The sequence below is a fragment of the Cyprinodon variegatus genome, unplaced genomic scaffold (genome assembly GCF_000732505.1).
Source record: "Cyprinodon variegatus isolate N-32 unplaced genomic scaffold, C_variegatus-1.0 Scaffold508, whole genome shotgun sequence".
NCBI lineage: Eukaryota > Metazoa > Chordata > Actinopteri > Cyprinodontiformes > Cyprinodontidae > Cyprinodon > Cyprinodon variegatus.
In genome coordinates, this window is record NW_015150961.1 from 266295 (window position 1) to 292935 (window position 26641).

The 26641-nt window shown below is 36.7% G+C and overlaps 2 protein-coding genes across 3 annotated transcripts in view; one reads left to right on the forward strand and one right to left on the reverse strand.

Moving 5' to 3' along the window:
- Positions 1–693: 693 nt before the first annotated feature.
- On the forward strand, positions 694–21087 carry LOC107094819 (mitogen-activated protein kinase kinase kinase 12-like). Its single transcript, XM_015390671.1, has 14 exons — positions 694–935; positions 3463–3993; positions 7767–7950; positions 8054–8245; positions 8326–8484; positions 9138–9296; positions 9472–9580; positions 10549–10658; positions 12567–12683; positions 12785–12919; positions 13031–13751; positions 13845–13912; positions 14311–14608; positions 18984–21087. The coding sequence occupies exons 2-14, from the start codon at positions 3525–3527 to the stop codon at positions 19140–19142; spliced, it is 2880 nt and encodes a 959-aa protein (XP_015246157.1). The 5' UTR covers positions 694–935; positions 3463–3524; the 3' UTR covers positions 19143–21087.
- Positions 21088–25863: 4776 nt separating this feature from the next.
- LOC107094832 (poly(rC)-binding protein 2-like) overlaps positions 25864–26641 on the reverse strand; it is a 10773-nt gene continuing 9995 nt past the window's right edge. For both annotated transcript variants that reach the window (XM_015390692.1, XM_015390691.1), the window contains exon 13: positions 25864–26252. In XM_015390692.1, coding sequence (XP_015246178.1) covers positions 26216–26252 — 37 coding nt within the window. In that variant the 3' untranslated portion in view covers positions 25864–26215. The remainder of the gene's footprint in view (positions 26253–26641) is intronic.

Here is a 26641-nt window from a genome sequence, read left to right on the forward strand (position 1 = left end):
AAAAACAATAATCTCAGAATTTGAAACCTTTGCTTCATCTTCTGAAACCACATGTGTATGTATTTTTATGTTATCTTACACTGCACTATGGTCACCTTATGCATTAAAATAATAACAATAAAGATGTTGTTGATGTTTTCTGTTTAACATCCAGCTGTGTTACCTTTACTTTACAAACAATTTTGCTTTATATTCTTTCTTATACTTTATGGAATGTTTGTTGGAAAAGTATTATTATATTAGTATATAGTATATATAAATATGGTATTATTATTCCTTCCTTTTTTCAGCTTTTTTTCCCTTCAATTTTTTTATGATAAGCTTTTTGGGGCTGACTCTGTTCACTTTCTTTTCATAGTTTGTCATGATTTCTACTTTTGATATAATGTAGTATTTTTCCTCCTCATCGATGGAGGCAAAAATGACTGTGGGTGCAACACCGTGTATTGCTGAAGGGAACGTCAGCAGATAGAGAGGATGAGGCATTAATGCGCACTATGTTGATCTAAAACAATAAACAGAAGCTTAAACATAAAATAAATTAAAAAAAATCATTGAATATGCTACCTTTCTGATACATTCCTCAAAAAGTAGCGCCCCCTTGTGGCGCAGCTCTCACTTCCGTGACGTCAATTCAGCACTGGGAAGGAGACAGCTCCCTCTCCTCCTCCTCCTCCCCCCCTCCCCCCAAAAAACCCAGCGCGCCTCACGTTGCATGGGTCCCCGGTTATTGATAACATCGTTTACCGCTGGGATCCGTCCTAGTAACGTGAGAATAAAAGAAAATAAAAATAAAAACTCGTGGGAATAACTCGCTGGGAACCCGAAAGGCTGCGTGGAACGGAGGAAAACAACAAGCAGCTCAGTGAGGCGGACAAATACAAAGCCGAGCCCACCCTCTCACTTGACAACGCGACATCCACCGAGGCAGAAAGGTATGGGAATGTCATGCGTTCTGGTTAAATGCTGATTTCATGAGTTATCGGTTCATGCGGGTTTAAATGGTGCTGTGGCTTCACGCCGCTCACACTGCACCACGGTGCCTCAGAGAAACCAATGATGCTCGATGAGAGCTTCAAAGATTATACTTGTGCACTCATGGAAAAAAAAAAGGCACATTGTGAGATACACTAATAGTGTTATAGTGCCAACGCTGGGTCCGCGTACAGCCTACAGCCGCTGCGGCAGTTTCACTTGGCATGGATCATAGTAGGCTTGCAATTCATGCGCGTCGGCTATGATGCTGCTGAGTGTCATCATCACATCCTCGGTTATTTAAAGATTGATCTTCCTGCGTGAGTGCGTGCGTGTGCGTGTGTATCCCAGCCTCGCACAGGCCCGTTGGATGTTTTTTACCCGTTAGATTGGTTTTCGCGCCCTCGTTTCCCTCTCACGAAGCGGCTCTACCTGTGCAGTGGTGCAGTACAGGGCTGTTGGACGGTATGTGCTTTCTGCTACATGTGCTCTCGTTTCTTCTCACACATGCCCCTCTTGCACTGCTGTACGTGCATGCATACGCAATGTGGCGGTTATGCAATTCTTCAGCACACACAATGGGTCTTCACTGGGGTGCATTGCTCTTGGTGGTGTCTCACGCACTGATGCTGCTCAAAGGGGCAGGTGACTAGCAGGTGTGTTGAAGAGAGAAAGAAACTAACCGTCCACGGGTGGCTTCATTCATAAAGCCCATTTCCTCTGGTGATGACTCCTCTGGGTCGTTCTGGGTTCCCATTCACAGAGACAGACATGTGGATATACTACACTTCCTTGAAAAAGTGCTTATACCAATAAAAAAAAATAAAGCCACACATTTGAATATATTTGATTGGGATTTGTTGTAATAAACCAGCACAAATAGAAAGAACATAATATTCTGTAGGTGTTTTGGGGATATGTTTCTAGGTTGACTGCTTTATTTATTTTTTTCTTTAATGCAAATGTGCAGTGAGATTAAAGGTGATCATCCAGGAAACTTAAATTTCAAGTGTCGCATCAGATTCCCAGTTAGAGTTAGGCTGGACCTTTTTAACAGATGCACATTTTGATATCATCCATTTGCTTTGTCTCTTAAACACCATGTCTAGGCAAACATTATATCATTGTAGCCCCAGCTGCTCTTGGATTCACTGACATAAGCAAGGCTGCAGTACTTAGGTGCCTTAAGACCATTTGCAGGCAATGGGGGAGAAGTGTCTTGCTCAAAGACACAACGGCAGAGATTGACGGAGCTGGGGTTTAAACAGCGACCTAACATACTTTTCAGTACATCATTTTTGATGCATTTTGTCACCTATAGAGCATTATGTTGTTTGCAGCTTTTGTTACTGTTTGGCTACATTTAAAATAGTTTCCTTGATTAAAACAGTTGTATTCTTTCTTGCTGTTTACCATGAAAACAACTGTCAATAATGTTCAGAGGGGTTTCTGCTTTATAGTCCTTCTCTGGTAGTGGTTCCACTGGGCCATTTATTTTTTCAGATGAGACCGAATTTGGTTGTGTAGGTACTCAGATCAAGAATTCAGCACTTTCAAGAAGAAAACACAAAATGCAATAATGGCACTCATTTCAGCACTGGACAGCTCCAAAATGTAAATATTAAACATACTGGCCAGTAGCTCACTTTAGACATAGTTTGTCATTTAACTGACATTATTAGTTAGTGATGGTTTTCTTTGAAATTTGAGTTTATTTTATTTTTTCATTTTTTGTGTTGTTAACCATAAAATCCATCCTTTATGAACACTATGGATTTCAATAACATGTCCATGCAGTAAAGTATGTGGGAGTGATTTATAAAGAGGATCAGGCCTAACTAGTATTGATATCTTTGTCAGCAGATCATGAGCAATCGTTTCACAACAAGTTGCTATAAGAAGTCTATTATATGGCTACATTCAATTAATATTTTTTATTAAGAAAAGAAGTTGTTAAGTTTAAATGGTGGAAAAGATTCTGTGAAATAACATACTAAAGGAGAAATTTGAAAAATGTCCAATGCATTCAGTTTATGAGTGGTTAAACAGAAACAGAATTGTACCACTAATTTTGAAGATGATTCTTTTAATCTTGACTCCATAAAATCTGTTCTAAAGAGTTTGTCTAGCAGAATGCTTACCATAGCAGCTGAAAAACTCAGTTTCTGTTCTAGTTTCGGTTTCAGCAGCCAAAATATACACTAAACCATATTTTTTCAGTGCAAAATATATTCCATTGTGGAATCCTTCACTGAATAACCATACTTCATTTTCCAGCAGGGTAGTGTTGTTGTTTTTTTCTGGCAGTTTGTTTACTCATTTTCTTTTTGTCAGTTGAAAGTATGTAACTGGACAAGTTTCTTTACTTTTTTGGTAGATTAATGTTTCTGGAGGAAAAAAACAAGATAAACTAAACAGTATATTTTTGGCTGATGGTAAATTTAAGCTTGGAACTCATTCTGATATGTTTCTTTTCTTTCCCTCCAGGATTTTTTTCACACCTGTTGTTCATCCATCCTCCCTAACCTGCTGTGTTGGGGAAACCCCTGATGAGTGGGACCTGTATCCATGAGCCCCGCGCCCCTTCCCCTTCCCTGTCAGGCTTCAGCACCCCAATCTCAGAACCCCCTTATCGGAGACTCGATGGAGACACCCCTGCCTGCACCCCTGAAACGGACCTGACCCCCACACAGTGTGTGCTTCGTAACGTACTGTCCATTGAACCTACTGTACACGGAGCCCCGAGCGGCAGCAGCCCAAGTCCCAGTGATGGGTGCACAGCTCACTTTGACAACAGCGTGCTAAAACTTCATGAACATGAGGCCTGCCAGTGTGGTGGCAGTGGCGGGGCGGAAGCGGGCCACAGTCCAGAAGCCGGAGCTGTTAGGAGCCAGTCAGAGAACATTAGGCTCCAGTCAGGCAGTGGAGGATTTTTGGAGGGACTTTTTGGCTGCCTGAAACCAGTCTGGACCATGATTGGAAAAGCTTACTCCACTGAACACAAACATAATCATGAAGGTATGATTCACCTGTGCTCTGTCAGCATCTGTGCTGGGCATCAGAAATTTATAGTACATTATATTTATAAATATAATCAAGTCTTAAAATCTAAAAAGCAATCTGAAGGATTGATTCTTTCCTTCCAATTGCACCATCTCAAACTCATTTAAAAAAATGTCATAATTCTTGGAATTATGACATTAGAAAATGTCAGTAGATAAAAAAGGTCATAATTCTTGGGATTATGACATTAGATAATGTCAGTAGATAAATAAGGTCATAATTCTTGGAATTATGACATTAGATAATGTCATTAGATAAATAAGGTCATAATTCCAAGAATTATGACATTATTTTTCAGGATTAAGGCTTATTTATGACAAAAAGATAAACCCTCAACCGAAATGTGAAGAGAAAACCAATAGGAAATTATAACTGAGGTAAACAAATATGAAATAAAAAGTTTCATAAACTAAGGCCTATTTATCAAAGCAGGTAAAATATATATAAATATCAGAAGAATAAATGCTATTTTTACAAATTACTGTAAAGGGGAAATTTATTGTTTAATTTCAATTTTCCAACTCTAAATAAATCTGAACTAAACAGAGTTAACTGGCCCTTAGGTCAAACAAACTGAGCTTAGTGGCCTAATTTCAAGTTAGAAGCTTTATTACTGTGAGAATGAAAGGAAAATCGAGGAGTTAAAAACCAGGCGTAGGGCTTTTTACTTTGGATCAGACAAGTTTTTTATTATCAAGGAACCAACTGGTCTTTCATCTTAGTTTTTTCTGTTTGAACAGTGTAGACGTCTGCCCTGGCGTCACACCTGAACCAACAGCTGTCAGTAATAGTGCAGGCCTTTAAGATTCCTTGAGGTTCTCCAGTTAGGATTCAGAGTTGGAAGATACACAAAATAAAAAAAAGACTGTCTAAAAAAGTGATGGTGAGCAATTGGACTCTTGCACATTTTTACAACAAACTAGAGAAATTTTGCCTTAATTCCACTTAAAGCTTATTGGTGATCACGCCTCTGTTCTTAATCAGACAGGCAGAGTTTCTTGAGTTATGAGTTTTAAATCTCTCTGAACTCAGTGGAGTTACGTTTAGGACATATTAACATAATTGACACATCATATTGCCAAGCAAAACTGTAGCTAAAGCATTTTCTAAGGTAGTTTCCGCTTATTAGAGAGAGACCAAACATGTTAGTGAACCACCATGACTTAAGACAAAATGCTACGATTACTAGGGCTTTTTTTTACATTTCTTCCTCAATATGGAAGTCCCTATTTAATATTCATTAGTTTGGAAATTGGTTCGGTACCAGCCAAATAACAACTATAGGGATATATCAACCTACATCTAAAACTTATCAACAAACTTATAAAAGTACTCTGCTTCCATCTGCTTAAATTTTATGTTGTTTATGATTTATTATGTTAATAATAAATCGGTCAGTTGTTCTGTTGTTGTTGACTATTGTTCTCTGTTTGACTAAAAATCGCTTGATCAAGACCTCTTTAACATTCCACACTAAAAATGGGTAAAAAAGAATGTATGATTAATGCTTATATTGTATCGCAATAATCTTGTTATCGGTCCGTACTGAAAGCTGTGATATCGGTTTTATAAAGAAAATATCAAATCAGGACATCCCTTTTATAACTAGAAATGTCTACATTCAAGGTTAAACATATTAAAAGATCTTTAAATTTTGATTTATAATAGAGTATTTCAAATATGTCTGAAGTTCTATATTGGCAAAATTACAACTTCCACATAAGAAAACACTTTAATTCTAATTTTTAAGGAATTTAGCAAAAGGTTCCCTTTTTGCCTACTTCTTTTCAAATGTTTAAACTAAAATATTATGAAAAAGTAAATCTAATATTTACGAAATCTAAAAATGAACCTGTTGTTATCAGATCTTCAATGATTTACAGCTGAGAAATCAAAGTCATTGAAATTTACCAGTCAGAAAAGCTTTATACAGTCATTTATATTACTTCGGTAGTTCAGTGAACCACAATGATATTTATTATTCATAAATAAAGGGATCAAGGACCAATGGTGTATCTTCTCTGGTTTGAACCCTTTTCAAAAATCACTTAGAAAGATAAATCCTGGAGATCACAAAGAAACCAAAATCACACATTTTAAACAATGCAGGGCTTGTTTCAAGAGAGGCTGGTTTCAATATGTAGAAAGATAGTGAGCAATATTTGAATCCATAGCAGAAATCCCCTAAAACTCTGCAAACAGTTACCATCAAACCTGTTATTTATCTCTAAAACGTATGGTCAAATATTATGTTGACTGTTCAAAGAAAGTGAACATTGTGATGCCTGCCTGAGGACCTGGATGACATGCTTTAAATCGTGAAACCTTGAATTTTACTACTAAGCAGGAAGAATGAAGTCTGAACTTAAAAAAAAAAAACAAACAAAGTGTGAACTAGTTTATCTTTCACTTATTGAAAGCAGTTAAATGAAGCCACTTACAGTGGTGACTACTTTTTTTTCTATATTGAAGGATTTGATGTGGGGTTTATTTTTTCTTGTATTTTATCAGCCACGGCTGAGTGAAATATTGTAAAGCTAAAATGTGGAATATGTAGCCCTGAAATGTATAGATAAAGTAAAAATGCAGAGTAGAAAAGATAGCTACTGAAATTAGAAAATTAGAACACTACTTGATTATCTTCATCGTATTAGAAAACTAACATCGCTCAGTGCTTACTAGTTTTACTTCATCCATCTGGAGGGGTATCTGTGTTTTTGGTGCGCGTCAGCCAGCTCAGTGAACGTCACAGCTGGTCAGGTGGAGAGGGGGAACTGGGGGCACCATGTGCATCATCACCCTCTGCAGCTGCTGCTCCCAAGAGATCTCAGCCATTCAGTGGACCTCATGAAGAATTGATTGCATGTCTCCTTTGCTCTCCCAGGCTTGTCTGTCTTTACCGACTGAGCCTTCACAGTCATTTAAGCAATGTCAGTTTGACAGATGACAGACAGATTAAACTATGAGTGAATTGTTGGGTTTCTTTCCCCCATTTTTTACTGAGGACATAAACGCAATGGCTTGCTTGATAAACTGCTGATGATCCATTTTTTTTTTTTATCCTTAAATCTGCTTGTTGTGATACAGTTTGTCCTGAGGTATTTAGATGTGTAATTTTCTTACTTATCCACCCTACTTAGTTCACTTTCTCCATGCTGACAAGTGCTTATGCTCTCTGCAATGGCTTGCACAGGTGTCCAGACCTCTTTAATCCTATCACATCGTGTCATGTTTCAACCACAAATCTCAGTGTATTGTACTGGACATTTATCTGATATCCCATATCCGAAAATTGTAAAGTGTAAATTGTAAAGTATAAAGAAGATTACTAATGCTTTTTAAAATTTAAAGTGAATGAAAAAAATCCTCAAAATCTATGGTATAATTTAAACTAGCCTGATTTTAATGCAAGGGTATCAAAGCAAGCAGGCCTGAACAAACATTCACAGCATACTCTTAAGATTTCATTAGCAAAAGATAAAAATAATAAAAAAAAAAAAACATTACACATTCTCCATCCACATTAAAAGTTTGTGCTATCTTGTATTGAGGTTTAAAATAGAATACCAGAAAATATATTTTTCTAGATTCGGTTTTGTATCATGATAAAATTGGAAATGTTTCATGTTGTATGACAATGTTTTGAAGGCACTATTAGGAGGTATATCAAGAACACTACTAAAAATATAGCATTGTATAATTGTGCTCTTTTGTTTGTTGGTATTTAGAGTCCTGGGAGGTTCCCTTTGAGGAAATTTCTGACCTGCAGTGGGTGGGCAGCGGGGCACAGGGGGCTGTCTTCCTTGGAAAGCTGCATGGAGAAGAGGTAGCTGTAAAGAAAGTACGGGACATCAAGGAAACTGAGATCAAACACCTGCGCAAACTGAAGCACCCAAATATCATCACTTTCAAGTAAGGAAACTGCTCCTGTGACAGCCTTTAAGTCATCTACCCTGATTGTTCCTCTTTTTTGTGTCCATCTGTATTTTTGTCTGAATGGCATCCTTCCTTCCAGAGGTGTGTGCACCCAGGCTCCGTGCTACTGTATCCTGATGGAATACTGTGCCCAAGGCCAACTGTATGAGGTGCTGAGGGCGGGCCGTAAAATCACCCCTTGCCTCCTGGTTGAATGGTCCATGGGCATCGCAGGGGGCATGAACTATTTACATCTCCACAAAATCATCCACCGAGACCTCAAATCCCCAAAGTAAGACCGGGCTCTGTCCGCTTGGAAAAGAGGGCTTACAGAGATACGTTTTGCTAATTATTTCCGCTTTTTATTTCTAGCATGCTGATCACACATGATGACATGGTGAAGATTTCTGACTTTGGGACCTCTAAGGAGCTCAGTGACAAGAGCACTAAGATGTCGTTTGCCGGCACGGTGGCCTGGATGGCTCCTGAAGTCATTCGGAATGAACCAGTGTCAGAAAAAGTGGATATCTGGTACTTTTTCTTTCTATTAATACTAAAATAGCAAATTATTATCACTATTATTATTATTATTATTATTATTATTATTATTATTATTATTATTATTATTATTATTATTATTATTATTATTATACTCATGGATATATTTCACTCAAATTTTAAGATTTATGTAAAGACATCATATAACGAATTCCCTTTTTTTTTTTTTTTTAGATAATTTTAACTCAAATCTATTAAATAAACCTTACATGATCCATATGCAATTGTATAATATCGTTTATGTTTTAGATACATACATTTTTAGTTTTTTTTTTAGATTTAATTAAGTATTCTTTTTTTAAATAAATACAAATTTGTATATTTAGTGCAAATACCTGAAGTTTATTGTTTGAATTGCACAAAAGTAACCTGATTATTATTCATTTAAGACTATTAAACTCTCTACACTTAAAATAAATACAATAATTATTATTCATTTCGAGTAAGTAAACCTTTTTCATTTTCATTTCATTTCATATATAAATATGACAATTATTTATTCTAAATAAAAAAAGTATGCATTGGGTAAGGTTTATTTAATAGGTTTGTATTAAAATTATGTAATAAAGTTACTTAAATCTTGTAAGTGTATTTACTTCTGCAGTTTATCTTGGTTCAACTTAAAGGTCCTTTGGTGTGGTACTGTGGGAGATGCTTACTGGGGAGATTCCATACAAAGATGTAGATTCTTCTGCCATCATCTGGGGCGTGGGAAATAACAGCCTGCAGCTGCCCATCCCTGAGAGCTGCCCGGATGGCTTCAAGATCCTCCTCAGACAGTGCTGGTGAGTAGAGCCTGCAGACGAAAAGCAGTGCAGAGGATTTTAATGATGAGAGTTGTGGAGACAGTTTCTGTGAGATGCTGCACAGGGAGGTGTTAGTGTGTAGTTTTGAAGACTTTATTGATTTTACTTTGTATGGAGAGTGTACACAGCTGTGTTTCCTGTTTTGGATTTTCAGGAACTGTAAGCCCAGAAATAGGCCTTCTTTCCGACAGATCCTCCTTCATCTGGATATAGCCTCAGCTGATGTACTCTCCACCCCACAGGAGACATACTTTAAGTCTCAGGTATGGCTGCTTTAATGCTAATTGTGTTTATAATTGCTTTTAATTATGCATGAAAGTTGTTGTTGTTGTTCCGGCTTAAAGTTTATATACACCGAATAATGAACCATCAATGCTATATTAATCTTTGATATTTTAAGGATTTTGTTTTATAGTTTCTTTAGGGACACAGCTTCCATTTGTGATTTTATTCAATAAACAAATAACCAAAAGTATATGTTTTAAAACTATACAAATATGTAATGGCTGTTAATTTTTGCACAGCATTTAAGTACATTAGCTGACTGAGTCAGATGGGATGGAAAAAACTACATGTTCAATATGTTGTTACATTTTACCATTCTGTACTGATAAAAATGATGTTTCTTCTTAGGAGCTATAATGGGACATTTTCTGTTTCGTATATATGTAGTTAAAGACATTTGCAAATATATTAGCTTATGCCCACTAGGGGAGCTAGACGACCCGCTTGTGGCCACAAATTACACTGTGTGCCTTTAACTCACACACTGTATTTCCCTCTCTATAATGTAACTAGAAAAAGAAAAAAAAATTCTTTCCTGTTTCCTTAAATCATAGTTCAATTTCCATTAAGATTAACAACTAATTTAAAAATTGGAGATAAGCACCAAAAAGTTAATCAGTCAATCCCTCTTAACATCCATCCATCCATCCATCCATCCATCCATCCATCCATCCATCCATCCATCCATCCATCCATCCATCCATCCATCCATCCCAACCTTTCTACTGTATTTTCTATTCTTGACAAAATTATTTACAAAGGCAAGACATATTGTTTTGCACAATATTTTGATTACTGTCAATTAATTAAAAATACACTGTATGTTCATGTACAAAAGTAGGCAAAGGCACACACTTAAGCTCACAAAGTAATCAGTTAAATGAAATGCCACACATCAGAGGGAGTGGGAGCTCAGAGTTGGTGAACAGAAATGTGCTCTCATCAGGCTGAATGGAGAGAGGAGGTGAAACAGCACTTTGAGAAGATTAAATCCGAGGGAACTTGTCTCCATCGGCTCGACGAGGAACTGATTAACCGCCGCAGGGAGGAGCTGAGGTTAGTTTGTTACAAGTTTATTTATAGTTGTCAAATTAATACAGCAGGCTCTGCCAAAATGCTGGTAAACTTACAGTCATCATCATCCTCTAGCATGTGTCTGTGAGGGTCATGGGAGGCTGGTGTACATCTCAGCCTGTGCACCCAGACTGCCTCACACCTTCTACAATAGGATACCAGACAGGAAGGGAGGAGGTTAAGCCCTATCTGATGAGACCAACAAATTCAGTGAAAACAGTTTAAAACTAATCAGATAACAAAGTAATTGATGCAAAAGCATATTTTTTAAAAGAAAAGCTCTGACAGCAGCCCACTGTTAAGATTTTAATGATATAACTCTTTTGGACATAATAAAGGGCATCATTAAAACATTTTTCATTTGCAGCTTCAATCTTGACTGTTATGAATACAGAAAAATTGGTCCAGTCTCTTTAAAACAGACTATTGAGCCTAACCAGACTGATTTAGATGGGGCAAAAGTCAGTCTCGTATGGAGGATCTGCAAGGTAACAGTGCTGCAAACTGCACCACCATACAGTTCCTTAGGCATACAGTTGGGTATGCGTTTTAGAGCAGGTTTAGGATATCAAACAGTGCCCTAAGCTTAGAATATGTGATATCTAGCAGAGCCCTCTTTGATTCAACCATCACCTACTAGAAACTACTATGAAATGGCTGTCTTACCAAACATTGGAGAGGAAAGTTTTATTCAGAAATCAGTTGTTTAAGAGGACAACTGTTAAAAGAGATTGAAGATGTAGGTTTTATATAAGAAGAAATCAGTTGTTAAAAAAGCCACAAAAGAATAGATTTGATCAAGGGACGCAGCAATATGTGCAAGAAGGTGCTCCAGTCACATAGGAAAAAGGGATAGACAAATGATGCTACGTCAACTACTGCACCTTATCCCACGGTGATATGTGGTGGTAGTAGTATCTTGGTGTAGGGATCTTTTTAATCAGCAGGAACACTAAGGCTGGTTAAAGTGGACAGGAAGGAGGATGACGCTAAATGAAGTACAGTTATGGAAGACAATCTGCAAGAAACTGAAAAAGCCTTAAGACTGGGAGCGAGGTTTACTTCCCTTGAAGACAAAATGAATTTGATTGAATAATATTCCTGTGTTAGTAAGGCTCGATCAAAGACATGGCCATCCAGCAAAACTTGAAAATTGATCCTCACATAGACCTTTCTTTCAGTCTGACAGAGCTTCCACTATTTTACAAAAAGAGGAATGGGCAAAATGATTCAAACATGCATACCTGCTACCTACCTACACCAGAAGACTTTTACCTCTGACTGCAGCAAGATTGTTCTCGAACCACATATAGAATGGTGCACAGCGCACTGTCTTGCCTTTCAGCAAGAAGGTTCTGGGTTAAATTCCCAGCCAGGATTCTTTCTGCATAGAGTTTTCATGTTCTCCCTATGCAAGCATGTGTTCTCTCCAGGTACTCAGGCCTTCTCCCACAGTGCAAAAACATGACTGTTAGGTTAAATGTGTCTCTGTGTCGTTGGCATCCTGGGTGTACCCTGCCTCTCGCCTATAGACTGCCAGCGGCCCCCTGGCGGAATAAGCGGGAGAAGATGGATGAATGTTGACACAGAGGGCCTGAATGCCAATCAAAATCCCACTTTTCAGATTAGAAGATTAGAAAAACATTAAAATGCAGAATTTTCTGCTTACAACTTGACAAAATTAAAACAAATTCAAGCGGTAATAATACTTTTAAAATCACTGTAAAATATGAATGCGTGAAGCCTCTACCTTCCATTTCAATTTTTGTTACCCTTCCTTTTTTTGCCCCAGCAGATTAAATAAGTGCCTTGATTGCATGTCTCTTAAAGAGGGTCTGGATTCTTTCATAGGGATTTACAATGACATTAACAACTTCTTTCTTTTTTCAGGCATGCCTTGGACATCCGTGAACACTATGAGAGGAAACTGGAGAGGGCCAATAACCTTTACATGGAGCTCAGTGCTGTGATGCTGCAGCTGGAGCTGAAAGAGAAAGAGTTGCAGAGGTATAAATAAGGTCTTTAAAGGATGTTCAAAAGTGGAGCATATTACAAGATTATGGGTTTCAGCGTTTTGGAGTTATATTGTTTCTTTTTCTTTCTTTTAGGAGAGAGCAGTCTTTGGATAAAAAGTATCCCGGTTTGTTCAAGCACCACAGTTCCAGACAAAGCAGCTCTTCCAACTCTATGGACAAGCTAATCAAAAAAAGAAATGTCCCACAAAAACTGCCCTCCAGCAAGAGGTATAAGGTTTAACTCCTGTCCGTATTAAATGACAGATTAATTCTGAAATAAATAAATGTTCATTTGGCAAATGGAGAACAGGTGGTGACTATTAAATTCCCCTTTTCTAGGCCAGACATCCTGAAGTCAGAGGTAATTCTTCCTAAAATGGATTCTTCTGTGATGCAAGTCACTATCCCAGCCTGCCCAAACAGGAGCTCCACTTCTCCCAGCCGGTCTCGGAGAGTAAAAACCCGCCATCGCAAGCCTGGTAAAGGCAGCAGTGGAGACCTAGCTGGTCTTAAGGCAAACCAGTCCTCCTCTAACAGGGAAACAGCAGCGCAGGCAAAAAATGCCACCAACAACTCTAAGCAGCTCCTGGAACCAGCAGCAGCCCTGCGGGGTCTCAGCCACGAGCAGCAGCAGAGGCAGCTGTCCTCCTCCAGCCCTGACCTCATCTGCACCACACTGGAGGCGGAGAGCCAGGGGAAAAGGGAATCCTCAGTGAGTGGGCTGGAAAGAGGGGGCAGCCTCAGCGCCTCTGCTGGGTTAGGGGGGTCCGAGGGAGGGGCAACAGGTCTGGATGATCTCACAGAAACCCCCCCACGAAGTGACACTCCCAGCGAGGATGCTGCATCATTCCCATTCTCCAGTAGCCCAGACTCACCATGTGGGAGAGGAGCGGCAGCTGGAAGAGGATCCCTGGGATCTCCTCGGCTTCCTCATGACGGGGAGGATAAGGATGAGGGAGCCAGCTCTGTAAGGATACCTCGGGGGGCTTCAGGGGGGATTGGGACCCAGCACCTCACACCTTCAGCCATTCTGTACAGGGCAGCTATCACACGCAAGCAGGTACAGGACTGAGTAACCGTTCATGTCCCTCAACAGCCGCCTGAGCTTTTTCTCATTTATGCACTTTCCATTTTTCATTTTTTTTTCCTACAGAGGCGTGGGGTGTCATCAGAAGAGGAGGAGGGTGAAGTTGACAGTGAGGTTGAGTTGCCACGGAGACGGTGAGTAACTTGCTGTCGTATGTTACTGGAAAAAGTGACGTTTCTTGATCAAATCTACTGGGAGGCCAGGGTGGAGCAAGGGTTACTTTCATGGTGGCACAGAAAAAAAAAAAAAAAAAGAGCAAAGGTTAATAATTTAATATATTAAGTTAGCCAAAAAGCCAATGAGATATAGCAGAGGGAAATTGTGATCCTATCTGAATTCAGCTAAAACTAAAAAAAATCAAAGGCCTAATTTTAAAATATTGTTAAAATAAAACTGTAAAGGTAGAAAGCTCTGACCCCATGCTCAGAGATGCCAATGAGTGGAACATTTTTCTAAAACCTTCCTCCATGTCTGACATTTCATAGATTTATTTAAAGAATAAGAATCATTTTCCACTTTTGCTTCACTACAGCCGTCCAACTAGCATCACCAAGTGCCAGTCGGTTTCTACCTTCAGCTCAGAAAACCTCTCGGTATCAGACGGTGAGGAGGGCCACACCACTGACCACTCTCACAGCGGCACGCCTGACGTGGTCAGCACAAACACAGACGACAGGTTGGACGACCGTAGTGATGACCTCCTCTCCCAGGGGTCGGAGATCCCGGCAGACAACACTGATCCTGCACAGACGTCTGACGGTCTGTCGGAGAGGGATGGTGCTCCGGGCCAAAGCAAACCTCAGCTGGACGCCGGGCAGAATCCTAATGAGGTAAAAGAAAACCCACAGTGGTTTGAATATGTCATTTTGTATTGTTCTTTCAGAAAGAAGAAAAAACAACACAACCAACTGAAAATAGAAAGCAAAAAATAAAAACAACTGTATGTCGTCAACAATGACACAAATCAGTCGGATTTATACCTTGTTGCAGCAAAGGCCTGAGTGTAGTTCTATAGGGATTCTATTAGATAGACAAACAAAAAAATAGCAAATTGCTTCGAAAAGGAAGTAATATTACACACAGGGCCAGATCTACTAAGATCCCAATATAGAAGTGCTAAACTGCTTGTGAAAACAAATATTTGCTTGTGCAATTAGCTGATGTCTTGCAGGTTATCTAAGGTATCATGCCGGTTTAATAAGAGGAGCAAAAGTGGTTACTTATTTAGCACTTTAAGATGCATATCAGCAGGCTAAAGTGCTTTACACATGCAAGAGTTAATAATTTTAAACTTAACAGAGTACAGACTAGAAAAAATAATACATAAAAATATCAAATATAGAGCAGGGAGATTTAAAAAAAAATATAAAACTACAAAGGTCATCATCTAAACCTGGGTTAAAAGCCTTAAAGGTAAACAGTGTTTTAAAAGAAGATTTAATTACAGTAAGTGATTCCAGTTGTTCAATTTTTAAATGTCATTTGTTCCAGAGTTTTGGTGCTATATCAAAGGAAGAGTGGTCACCTCTTTGTTCTCTATGCTTTGGAACGATCAATAAAAATGTATCTACTGGCCTGAGCAAAACAGAATGGATTTATTTTTCTCAGTTCCAAAGGCAGTTAAATATCAGGGTTAATGGAAAAGATGCAGACAGAAAAGCAGAGAAATGACTTTCTCTGGTTTCTTTGTTGAAATTAAAATAATCAGGCGACTTGGAGGCACAAACACTAACTTCATGTATATGGGTAATTCAAATTCTCAAAACCATTCATGGTCATGATGGTAATGGGTTAATGCCTTGTTAGTCAGAAATCTTTGTTACCTTATCCAGAAACCCCAGACGCATACAGTAATACTCTTTTTTTTTTAATGAATGGAGAACATATTCTTTTCCTTTTCGTAATTACAGACAATGTTACAGCGTAAAGAAAGGGAAAAACTGTTGGTTGGTCAGAGAACATTTTTCTATTTTTTTTATTTTTTTTTTTTACAAATGATCATCATTCGCAATGCATAATTTTACCAACAAACAACGTAAGAAGAAGCTGCTGTAGATTGTGAGTTTTCACCAACTTAATGCCACTTCTATCAAAGAGTACATTTATATTTACAGATGCTCAGTTCAGTTCAGTAGCTCTTATTTGTCCCAGTATGGGCAATTTTTGTGCAATAGTAGTACACCTTTCACACACACATTCATATTTCACAAATAAAAACACAAGAAACACATCAAATATTTTAAAAAGATAAAATTAAGGTGGATAAAAAAAATAATTGCAATTCATTATACCCTTCTCAAAATTAAAGACTTATTGCAAACTACTTTTCCTTTTTGATCTGACAATTACGATTAGAAGGATATAGGGACAGGTGCAAGGCGATACAACAACCCCCTGTCCTCCAACCTCTAAAATGAATCCAGTCGTATTGGACAGCACACCAGAAAGAATTTATGGGAGATGCCAAAGCTAACTTGTTGGTTTTCTGGAAAGATGCTTCCAGATGCAAAGCAATGCAGGGGTGCAATGAGTTAAACATGTAATAATCTTGCATAGTCTTCTCCTTTACTCTGATCCACTGGGGTATCTGAGTAAAAAGTGAAGTGGAACCAATTGCCTTTATAAAATTATTTTATCATAAATCCAGCTGTTCTGTGGAGACTTCTGGGATTTGTTTGTGATCATTAGAGAATGAACGGGTTCAGGAAGAATAGGAAACAGAGCAGACAGGTCAGGGAAAAGGTTATGGAGAATATTAAAGCAACACTGGGTATAAAAAAACAAAGAGCCAAGCTTTAAACATCTCACAAGTGAAAGGAGCTAAAAGACCAACATTCTTCCAAATATGAAAGAAAAAGTCTAAAGTCACCTTGTTCAGATTATTCTCCAAGTAAAGGCAATGTGTGGCAGAAACATCTTTTCTAGGAGAAAGCAGTTTCTCCTTAAAAGGGTGTTCAAAGCCTGAACACACCATCAACATGATGTAAAGTGGTGGTGGCAGCATCATGCTCTCAGGCTGCTTTTTTTCACAAAGGACATGAAAATTGGCCAGAGTTGATGGGATGAGGAATGGAGCTAAACACGGGGACAGGTGTAAAGAAAACTTTATGGCCATATTAGACTATAGACCACAGCAAAAGTTCACCTTCCTGCAGAATAGCAACCTGAAGCTTACCAGCAGAGTCCCAATGGAATGGCTAAGGAGAAAACATTAGAACAGCCTAAGTCAAACTCTTCAGGGAAAATGTGAAGAAGTTTGAGAGGTAAAAAATAGTTTAGTAAGTTTCCAGTTGAAGAAGAAATGCCTGTGATCTAAGCACATGCAAGAGAAGCAAAAGATAAAGCTACTTGACTGTTTCTAGAATTGAGAAATGACCTACACCATGAAGTTTAGCTGAAAACTCTTCCCTGCAGAACATATTCTTGTGTGGTTGCAATTGGAGTACATCATATTCTAAATATTGCATTGCCTTTATATTTACTTTAACATGATTACAAAACAGGCTGCTCAGTGGAACAGTGGGTTGCACTGCTGCCTTGCAGGAAGGTTCTGGGTTAGATTTTCGGCCTGGGATCTTTCTGCATGAAGATTGCATGTTCTCCCTGTGCATGCGTGGGTTCTCTCCGGTTACTCTGGCTTTTTCCCACAGTCCAAAAACATGACTGTTAGGTTAACTGGCCTCTCTAAATTCTCCTTAGGAGTGAGTGTGTGCGTCAATGGTTGTTTGTCCTGTTTGTCTCTGTGTTGCCCTGCGATGGATTGGCGAGCTGTCCAGGGTGTAGCAGACCTCTCCCACGTGGACTGCTGTAGATAGGCACCAGCACCCCTCGCGACCCCAGCTGCCCAGCTGGGATAAAGCATGATGGAAAATGGATGGATGGATGATTACAAAACATATTTAACAGAATCCTTTTTCAAATAATTGTTATGTCTATTTATCAAGGTTAAATAGGTGAAATTAGTAATATTTACTTTCATTTGTGTTCATTTCAAGATACAAACGTCAATAATTACTCCATAAAAGCATTCATTTATTTAACATGGTAAATAAGTCACTTTGACTCTGTTTTTTGTATTTTTTATTTTAGAGTCTTGAAACAGATAACTAAAGTTAGTGTGTCAATATCTGATGATGTGATGTTATAATTTCCATAAAGTCTTTTATAGGGAGCTTTTCTACAATAATTAAGCTATTCAATTGCATTGCTCTTTCTTGTGCAGTGCCAAATAAGAAGAAGAGTTTGCTAAAGTCATTCATTTAAATTGGGATAATCCAGACAAATAAAAAAAAACTCATATTAGAAAATAGCACAAAAAATAATATGTAAATCTATATACCTTTTTGTTCCCAGAAGTGTACAGATATCTGCAGAGGTGGACATTATGGGTCCAGCATGTAAAAGCCGTTTTCCTCATGTTGTTCACTTAACTAGGTGATTGGTCCCTGGGTTTGGCCCTTAAAATGCTAATTGGTAAAGACTCTTAAACCAAAGTGAAAGTGTATCAGTGGTAACCATGATGCATACTGTCCAAGTAGTGCTGGCAGTGAGGAAGATGGTGGAATAAAGGGAGCAGGATACTTCCAACAATAGTTAACTTAGCATGGGTACCTTTTGAGGCTCACATCTGGTCCTTTGGAGCTATATTGATTCCCACAGTTCTTTATGTGACAGGAGATATAAGCACAGCCCACCTCATGGAATTTGACAAAAAAAATAGATTTACTTATGTGTACTCCATGTGTCACATGCAAATCTACACACCTTTATATGTTTTAGATTTAATAATGAGAACTACAGCCATTGGTGTTACTAAAGTTTTATTTCTGGTCAGCTGTAGTCCCAGATTTGACAAAGATCATCCACATACGGTAAAGTCCTGTTATGACGTCCGTCAGGCTGTAGGATGTTTTGATTCATCCTTTTTCAACCACGATAGTGTTTTTACTGTTGATCTCGCAAAAGGAAGAAGAATTAGAGGCTACAACTGGGTATATTCAGTTGGACCCCCTGTTTATATTAGGAAGCTGAAAATGCAAATGGTTTGAACTAATCTCTGTCTAAAGTTTTTACTTTCTGGAATTGCATTTCCCACATTGTCATCTCTGGAATAATGTCTTTTGTTCATAATTTTAAGATACTTTTCTTATAACACTTTCACACCAATTCTGTATGTGACACATTTTCTGCCCTGTTTTTCGTCAGAGCCGCGTCTTGTGCGACGATTCTGACTGTGACAGTGCTGAACTGGATCAGTCAGGCAGTGGAGAGCCAAGTCGACCCCCTAGTGCCGGAGCGTGGGTGTCGCCATCCCAACCCTATCAGGTGTCTCCACAGACGCCCAACACTGGACATCCACCCTAGATCGTCAGTCCTAAACAAGGACCTTCAGCCAGCTTACAACGAGCAACCATCACAGGCGTACACCAATCTGTCAGTGCAGTACATTACTGTTGCCATGAAGGACCACAACTAATAAAACACTCAGACAATGACAAGTAGGCTTATGGTGTCTCATAAATGTTGGCAGGCAAACCTGTATTGGATTGTATAGGACATTTGACATAACATTACAGATATAATCAGATACTGTATTTTGGCAGCTTGTGACCTCAGTTAAATGTAATTTATGTTAAGTAGGGTCGTTTTAAGGGAAAATAGTTACCACGTTAACCTTAGGCACTATGCCAGTTCAGCAAAAACCCATCGTTAGATGTGCACACACGCACAAGAAGATACTACACTCTCTAAAGTAGTCCTTAAAACACTTTAACCCTCACTCTGGGAGCATCCTCCATGATTCTCCACACTCTAATGCATCAAATACTAATGAGAAATAATGTAAATATACAGTATGTACCACAAGAAATGTTTAACTTTATTTTATATGTAAGATAAAATGTAAGACTAAACTGTATGCAGCCCAGTGAACAAATGCATGACTACATGTGTATAATTTATGTTTGAATGTGTCTGTTTTCTATTTTGTGAAAGTTTACACTTTTTTAATCCTGAAAGTCTTAATTTAGTTACCTAACCTAACTTTTTGTTTAATAAATGTCAGCATCACAAATGACTAAAAAAAACAATGAATTAAATATCATGAAAACACTGATCATGATGGATAAAATGGAATTTGAGTAGGTGACACATAATTATTGAACTCTTATTGAGTTTTAAACTCATTTATGACACATAATGTTTTTATAAGTAAATCAGCTAGAAAAAGGAAGAATTTAGGGATCACTTATATTGCACCTCTACCTTTTTTAACTTGACCTGGTTGACTAGTTAGGCACTACAAGTGTAAAATGACTGCACAGAATCTGGTGTTCCCGATTTCAATACGGTAACTTTAAGTCAAAATTCTCAAGCAAAAAACATTCTCTTCTACTTAAGAAATTTGCAAAAGAATTATTGTATTTTTCTGCCCTAAAATATGGTACAGTAAGCAGATATATCTTTATTTTCCAACGAATGTTCTTGTAATGCAATCACTCCGCACCTGTGCTAGCTGCTTATGCTAACTAAAGTTTGTTTAGCCTACTGAGCATCATAAAAGATATCATATTCAGGGAAATGGAAGTTTCTTTTTAATTTTTTTTAAATCTTATTAAAGTTTTATTTTAAATTCCCCCTACAACAATGTCTCCCCATTCTAATAAAAACACACTTGGTGCTATCTGCCAATGCTAACTGAATTAGCTTTTTATAAACCTATACCTTTATATAATAAAATGTGTCCATAAATGAATAATTGAAACTTGATATGTTAAAACAAGAAATATGAACTTTTTTCAATTTCCTCCGTTGCTAAAATCTGGTTGTAACATTTACTACATCACAAAATGTAGCAATAATTAATGCTATTAATCATTATTGAAGTGCTATTGGGCTAAATCCTAAACCTTTTAGTTCTGCACTTTGACCTTACTCTCCACATTCATAAATTAAAATTTTATCTTTTTGAGTGAGGAATAATTATTAAATTTATACCAATATCATTACAATGCATTTTCTGCAAACTTAAGTCTTTGGTTTGTGGTCTGAAGACAAACGAAACAAGTCAAGCCTTTTCAGCACTGCACTTTGTTCTTGCTGATCAATAATACAATGAAATCTAAGGGATCATTCACAGTTTACATCCTCTTTACAAGTGTACAAAACATACACTTGGGGGGGGATAATATTAAGCTAGTATTATCGCACAATTTACCATTTGCACGTTGACACTGATTTTCAGTCAGTTAATTTAATTTCTGATTAATTTTGAAAATATAACCTTGGGGGTTTGTAAGTGATTATTATACCATAAAATAGCTGCATATGTTCTTTAATACTTAGTCCCAGCTACAATAAAATAGAAAAATAGGGAAAATCCTCAAATTTGGTATGGTTTTAGGGGTAGAGATGGTCCTAGAAAAGTATGTGTTGAACACTTGTTAAAATTTTGAAAATTGTGAATGAACCTTTACTTTGTTCATGCAATATTATATTTAAAAAATATTTATTTAAACAATTTTCAACAGTTATTCCTCATTGGTAAAAATCCATTTGCATCTATTATAATCCATAGTGTTAGCTGGTAATGCTAACTAATGCGTATGGTTCTGATAAACAGATTTTGTTGCAAAGTGAACTAAATTAAACAAACACTGTTTACAGAGTTAGTGACAATAGTCTCCAACTCCATATGTTCATATATTGTTTCTTTTTTTTTTACTGAACTGCACCAAGACTGAAATTTTCACTAGAGGCACCTTTTGCTTTTTTAATCTTGCTCAAATTGTGTTACTTTTTGTAGTTCTGTGCAGCCAATTGTTAATGTATGAAAACCCCTCCGAGGTTTTATTTAAAAAAATTGGGCTTTGTATTTATTTGCGACTACAGGGTTAGCAAAGGGCTTATCACCTTGGCAGGGTGCACAAACACTTCCAAGCCTGAACGTTTCCCTTTATTTGCAGTTTTCATGAAAGCAACATTAAAAGACGTCACAGTTTTACTCAGTAAAATCTTTATAAAGATCATTGTGAGGTAAATTTAGAGGTGATTCTTTTTTGTAATGAATCATAGGCCTCCTTAGACTTAAACTCAACCGTTCCTTTGACCCTTTAAGATAAATGCAGGAGTAGCTAAATAAAGAGTAGAGCACTTCCTAATAGTGGTTTCTAGAAAAAGTAAGTATCCGTTGGGTTTAAGTATTCATCTTGTTTTTATACAGCATTGCACATTGTACCTGTACCATAGAAATTATATCAAAAATGGAATTTAATGAGCAAGAGTAAATAATGTATTGGTTGAAAACAAATGTGTGAACTTGAAAAATAAGGGGACATATTATAGCTACAGTTTGTGCTGTTGCTGTGTCACGTGAGACAGCTGAACGAGAAATAAATTATTTTCAATGACTTTAAGCATGTCATAAATGTTGCAGTGTCTTTTCTTGTATTGTGAATTTACCCTTCAGAAAAAAACATGTAGATTGCATGTTGAAAACTTTATTTATTTCAGTGATTTAGTTCAACAATCTAACTCAAGTATAAAATAATTACACACACCACTTTTATTAAGCATTTATATCATTTCATTCTCATGATGGGTTTCATACTGTGGCCACTCTAGTTACAGCTAGGATTTTCAATTGATATTCAATTTCTCACAAACTTGAAATGTAAAATAAGACTAATGGGGGGAAAGTGTTTTGTGATGTAAGCTATTGTCCTTTAAAGGAGCTTATGCCTCTGGGTTTATTCCATTTTTTTTTGCCTAGAGCAATAAATATTTATATCATAGTGATTACTATTATAGTAAACAACTGTTAAACAGGTCTTGAATCTAAACATAATTTAAATATAGCAATAATGAAAATAATGTTAATAAGACATTTTATAGCACTTTCTAAAAACTCAGACACTTTACAAGAATCAAGCAAGATTATAAAAAGAACAGCTGACTGCACCAAATAAAAGGAAAGAAAAAAAAGTAGCACTTAAATACATAGCTGAAGAGATTTAAATCGCATGTCGGTATAAAACAAAACAGTCATACAAGGCAAAGCAAATTTATCTGTATAGCACAATTCAGTGCAATGACAATTCAAAGTGCTTTACGTAAATTAAACAGTAAAATGTAAAGAAAATAAAGATAAAAACATGATAAAAGCAGGTTATAAAAGCAAATAAAAGAGTTGGACCAAAAGCTAAGTAAAAAAAAAAAGTCATGAAAATTAACTAAACCTAACTAATGATACCTCAATTAAGATTTTAAAAATCAACAAAGGCTGTTCAAAACAAAGTAACTCAGACTTTCTGCACTTTTACAGTATTTCTTGGAGTCTTTTCCAGATAAGTTAAGCAAATGAACTAAAAGCTGCTTCTCCATGCTTGGTTCTAGTTCTGGGTGAACAGAGTAGGCTTGAACTAGAAGACTTGAGGTGTCTGGAAGGTTGATACACTGACAACAGATGTTATATATTTAGGAGTATACCTTAAAAGCTGCTGTGTATCCTTCATCAAGCCAGGCCCTTAAGAAGAGCAACTGCATTATTATTATTACCTATATAGGACATTATATATTTATGGGCAGCCCTGCATCTTCCCATTATTTTCTCCAAACCCTTTGACTCAGCAATACAAATAATTTCTTATATCCTGACAAAAGGGATCTGTTCTTCAACTGATCTGACTTCTAAGGGAGACAAATAAACAATAAAATGATATATACTATATTATGAATAGGAAAAATTACCTCTGATTAATTAATTAATTAATTAATGCAAAAGTAGACATGTCTATTATATTTAACACCTACGTATTTTAGGGTCTAACAACTCTTTCTATAGATATTAAAGAGTTCCTAACAACTCATCCGAAAATTCAATTCAAAAACACTTTATTAATCTCAAAGGTAAATTAAATGTTGCAGTAGCTTTTTTCAATGAGTTTTTGTAGGTTAATAGCTGTAGAGGAAGGTTCTTCTGTAACGGTCTGTCTTGCACCTGATCTGGAGAAGCTTCTTACTGAAGATAAATTGTTTAAAAATCTTCTGAAGAGGATGCTCACTGTTGTCCACAATGTTCTTCACTTTATGAAGACTTCTTCTTTATAAAATAATCCCCAGAAGTTCTTGAGGAGTTCCTAGAACAGAGACGGGCGTCTTTAATAGCTTGTTGAGCTTATAAGTCATTAGCTTTGATACTGTTACCCCAGCAGATGATGGGAGAAAAGGTCACACTCTCCACAACAAACAATAGAAGACATGTAGCATATTATTGCAAATGCTGAAGGACCTAAACTTCCTTAGGAAGTACAATCTGCTCTGTCCCTTCTTGCAGACAGCTCCATAGCTGCGTCTCCAGTCTATTTTTCTTTCAAGGTGAACAACAAGGTATTTATACTTCTTCACTTCTTTTCCCATGATGTTAACAGGATTTGACTTGTTCCCGTTTACAGCTTTTTTTTTTTTTTAATCATTTGATGTGGAAGAGTTTATCTTCTGCCTGATATTGATATTTTGCAGTTATTTGTATATGTTTTTGTCTTTAAAATTTTGTCTAAATGTTTTATAATATTAAATAATACATTATCCTCTTTTTCTTAAGAATAAGGTCGCCTTTTACACAAAATATTGTTTTACTATGAGTAATTATTTGGGGATTCTACCTCACCTTCCTCTTCATAAGTCTACCTATGGATTAAATACATGTGAGGTTGCTGGCCGAAAGAGCACTTTTGTCATATCATGGTATTAAACTACAATATGAACTTTTGACCACACAGTTCATGGTTTGCCTTAAAATGAAATCAATACCGCCATAAAATCAACAAAGATTCAGGAATCATTCATATATTTGCAGGTACATAAACAAAAAGGCCAATGTATTCTAAAGACATGGCTCCAGAAAAACTGTTGCATGTGCCACCTCTTTTTTCCACTTATATGACTGAGTACAGAACAATGAACAGCCAGTTATTTATAATCATTTAAAACCTAATCTCCCAGTTGAAGGTATCAGTAGCTCTGCTGGACAGCTGAGACCAGCAGTGTTAATCATTACGGTGCAGGGCACAACAGTTTCTGTACTACAAATATAATAGAAGCTAAATGTTTAGTTTTTTTTGTTATAAACATTTAATGAATGCATGAGATACATTTTTCTGTCTAAATCCAAAATATATGCTTCAATGAGCTGAATTATTGATATATTGATGTTCTAAATTTATTGTGATCCACACAATAAGAAGAATGACCAAGCATTGTTTAAGCATTTCACATCTTTTATTTTTGCATTTCAATTCTTCAACAATTTAATTGCACCCAGATCTACAATAGTTTGAAAACGTGCACAAAAAACGTGAGTTTCTTCATCCTGCAAAGAATAAAAAAAATAAAATCTGACCCAGGCAAAAAAGGATAGCAGGAAACTAGTGTTAATTCTATAGTTCTCCTTCTAGTTAATTATAATTTAATACTTCAGCTTAATATACTTATAAAGACAATTATGTCTTTAGTTTTGCCCCTTGCAGCATTCCCCAGCCCAGCAGTTAAAAAAAATATTTTCTCTATTTAAAACAAATATTTCAATGTTATCGACACCACAACTATGGTCTTAGTTATTTCTGAGAAAAGAAAAACTTTGTGTCCAGGATGACTCCTGGGGATCAAGGTCCACCAACCTTATATCAAATCAATGTAATGCTCCAAAAGTCCAGATTAACAAAAGAAAAAAAAAATATACAAAACCAGATGATAACACAGGAATGACACAAAAAACGATTACTGAGCAAGTTAGAAGTGAGACATGATATAGCTTAATAAGATCCGTTAACCCGCACTAAACAAATCACCTTCAGACTTAAAAATTGTATTGTTTTTCCTGCATACATATTCAGCTCCTTATTACACACCAAAACCCGTTAGACCCACAATGCCTCATTCAGGAAGTACAGCTTCAAACAGCAAATGCCAAATATTAATGAATTCTACTTATACAAGGAACTGTATATTAAATAAAAATAAATATTTAAAAAGAGGGGAAAGAACAGTCCATCTATTATGTTATTGTGTTTTTTTTCTATTTTTTTTATTTTCTAAGAAAAATCTGATGTAAGAAAAATCTTATTTATGCTTTTCAGATTTTTCTAAAACATGATACTTACAGTTTATCAAGAAGATCTTACAGATATACAGCAAAACAAGAGGAAAAATACAACAGAAGAAGATCTTTGAAAACTATATGCAAACAGAATTTAAAACATAATAAATAAATAAAATACCAATAGCATTATGGTGTAATTACAACTGAAGTAGATGTCTAACCAATGCAGGAGAAAGCTGTTGATTTATAGTACTTGGTTTTTGCATTAAGTTCAATAAGGGACCTCTTGGTAAAAAGTCGGGGCAGGGGTTAAAGTAGATGCTGATGAAAATCCTCCATGTCAGTTGGCTGCAAGGCCAGTAGCTTCAGAAGAAAGCCTGGAAAGAGAAAAATGACATTTAAAGCCAACTACAAAGTAAAATAAAAGAAAACCAAGGATAAATGCTACAGTTGTCCAAGTATCTATATGCAATAATAACCAATGAAAGTGTCCAATTTAATGTATCTGATAAACAGCAGGATAAAGAAAGTATAAGGACAGATGAGGAATCTGACCTGCTGAACGAGGATGAGATAAATGAATATATTTTTCCATTACATCTTTTCTCAAATGTGACAAATAACAGGGTTCCAACATATTTTATATTTTAAATTGTCATAAGTTTTTATATCCAAATGCTTTTTGTTTGTTTGTTTTTTTTTTTAACACATTTACTGTCTCATGGTATTGCATTCATAAAATCTGATTACAACATTTAGTAACATT

Bases quoted from the DNA above. Each gene is read 5' to 3' on its own strand.
- LOC107094819 (XM_015390671.1), top strand. From the start codon at position 3,525: ATGAGTGGGACCTGTATCCATGAGCCCCGCGCCCCTTCCCCTTCCCTG. The intron at 3,994-7,766 runs GTATGATTCACC...GTTGGTATTTAG, and splicing joins ACACAAACATAATCATGAAG to AGTCCTGGGAGGTTCCCTTT. The intron at 8,485-9,137 runs GTACTTTTTCTT...TTCAACTTAAAG, and splicing joins TCAGAAAAAGTGGATATCTG to GTCCTTTGGTGTGGTACTGT.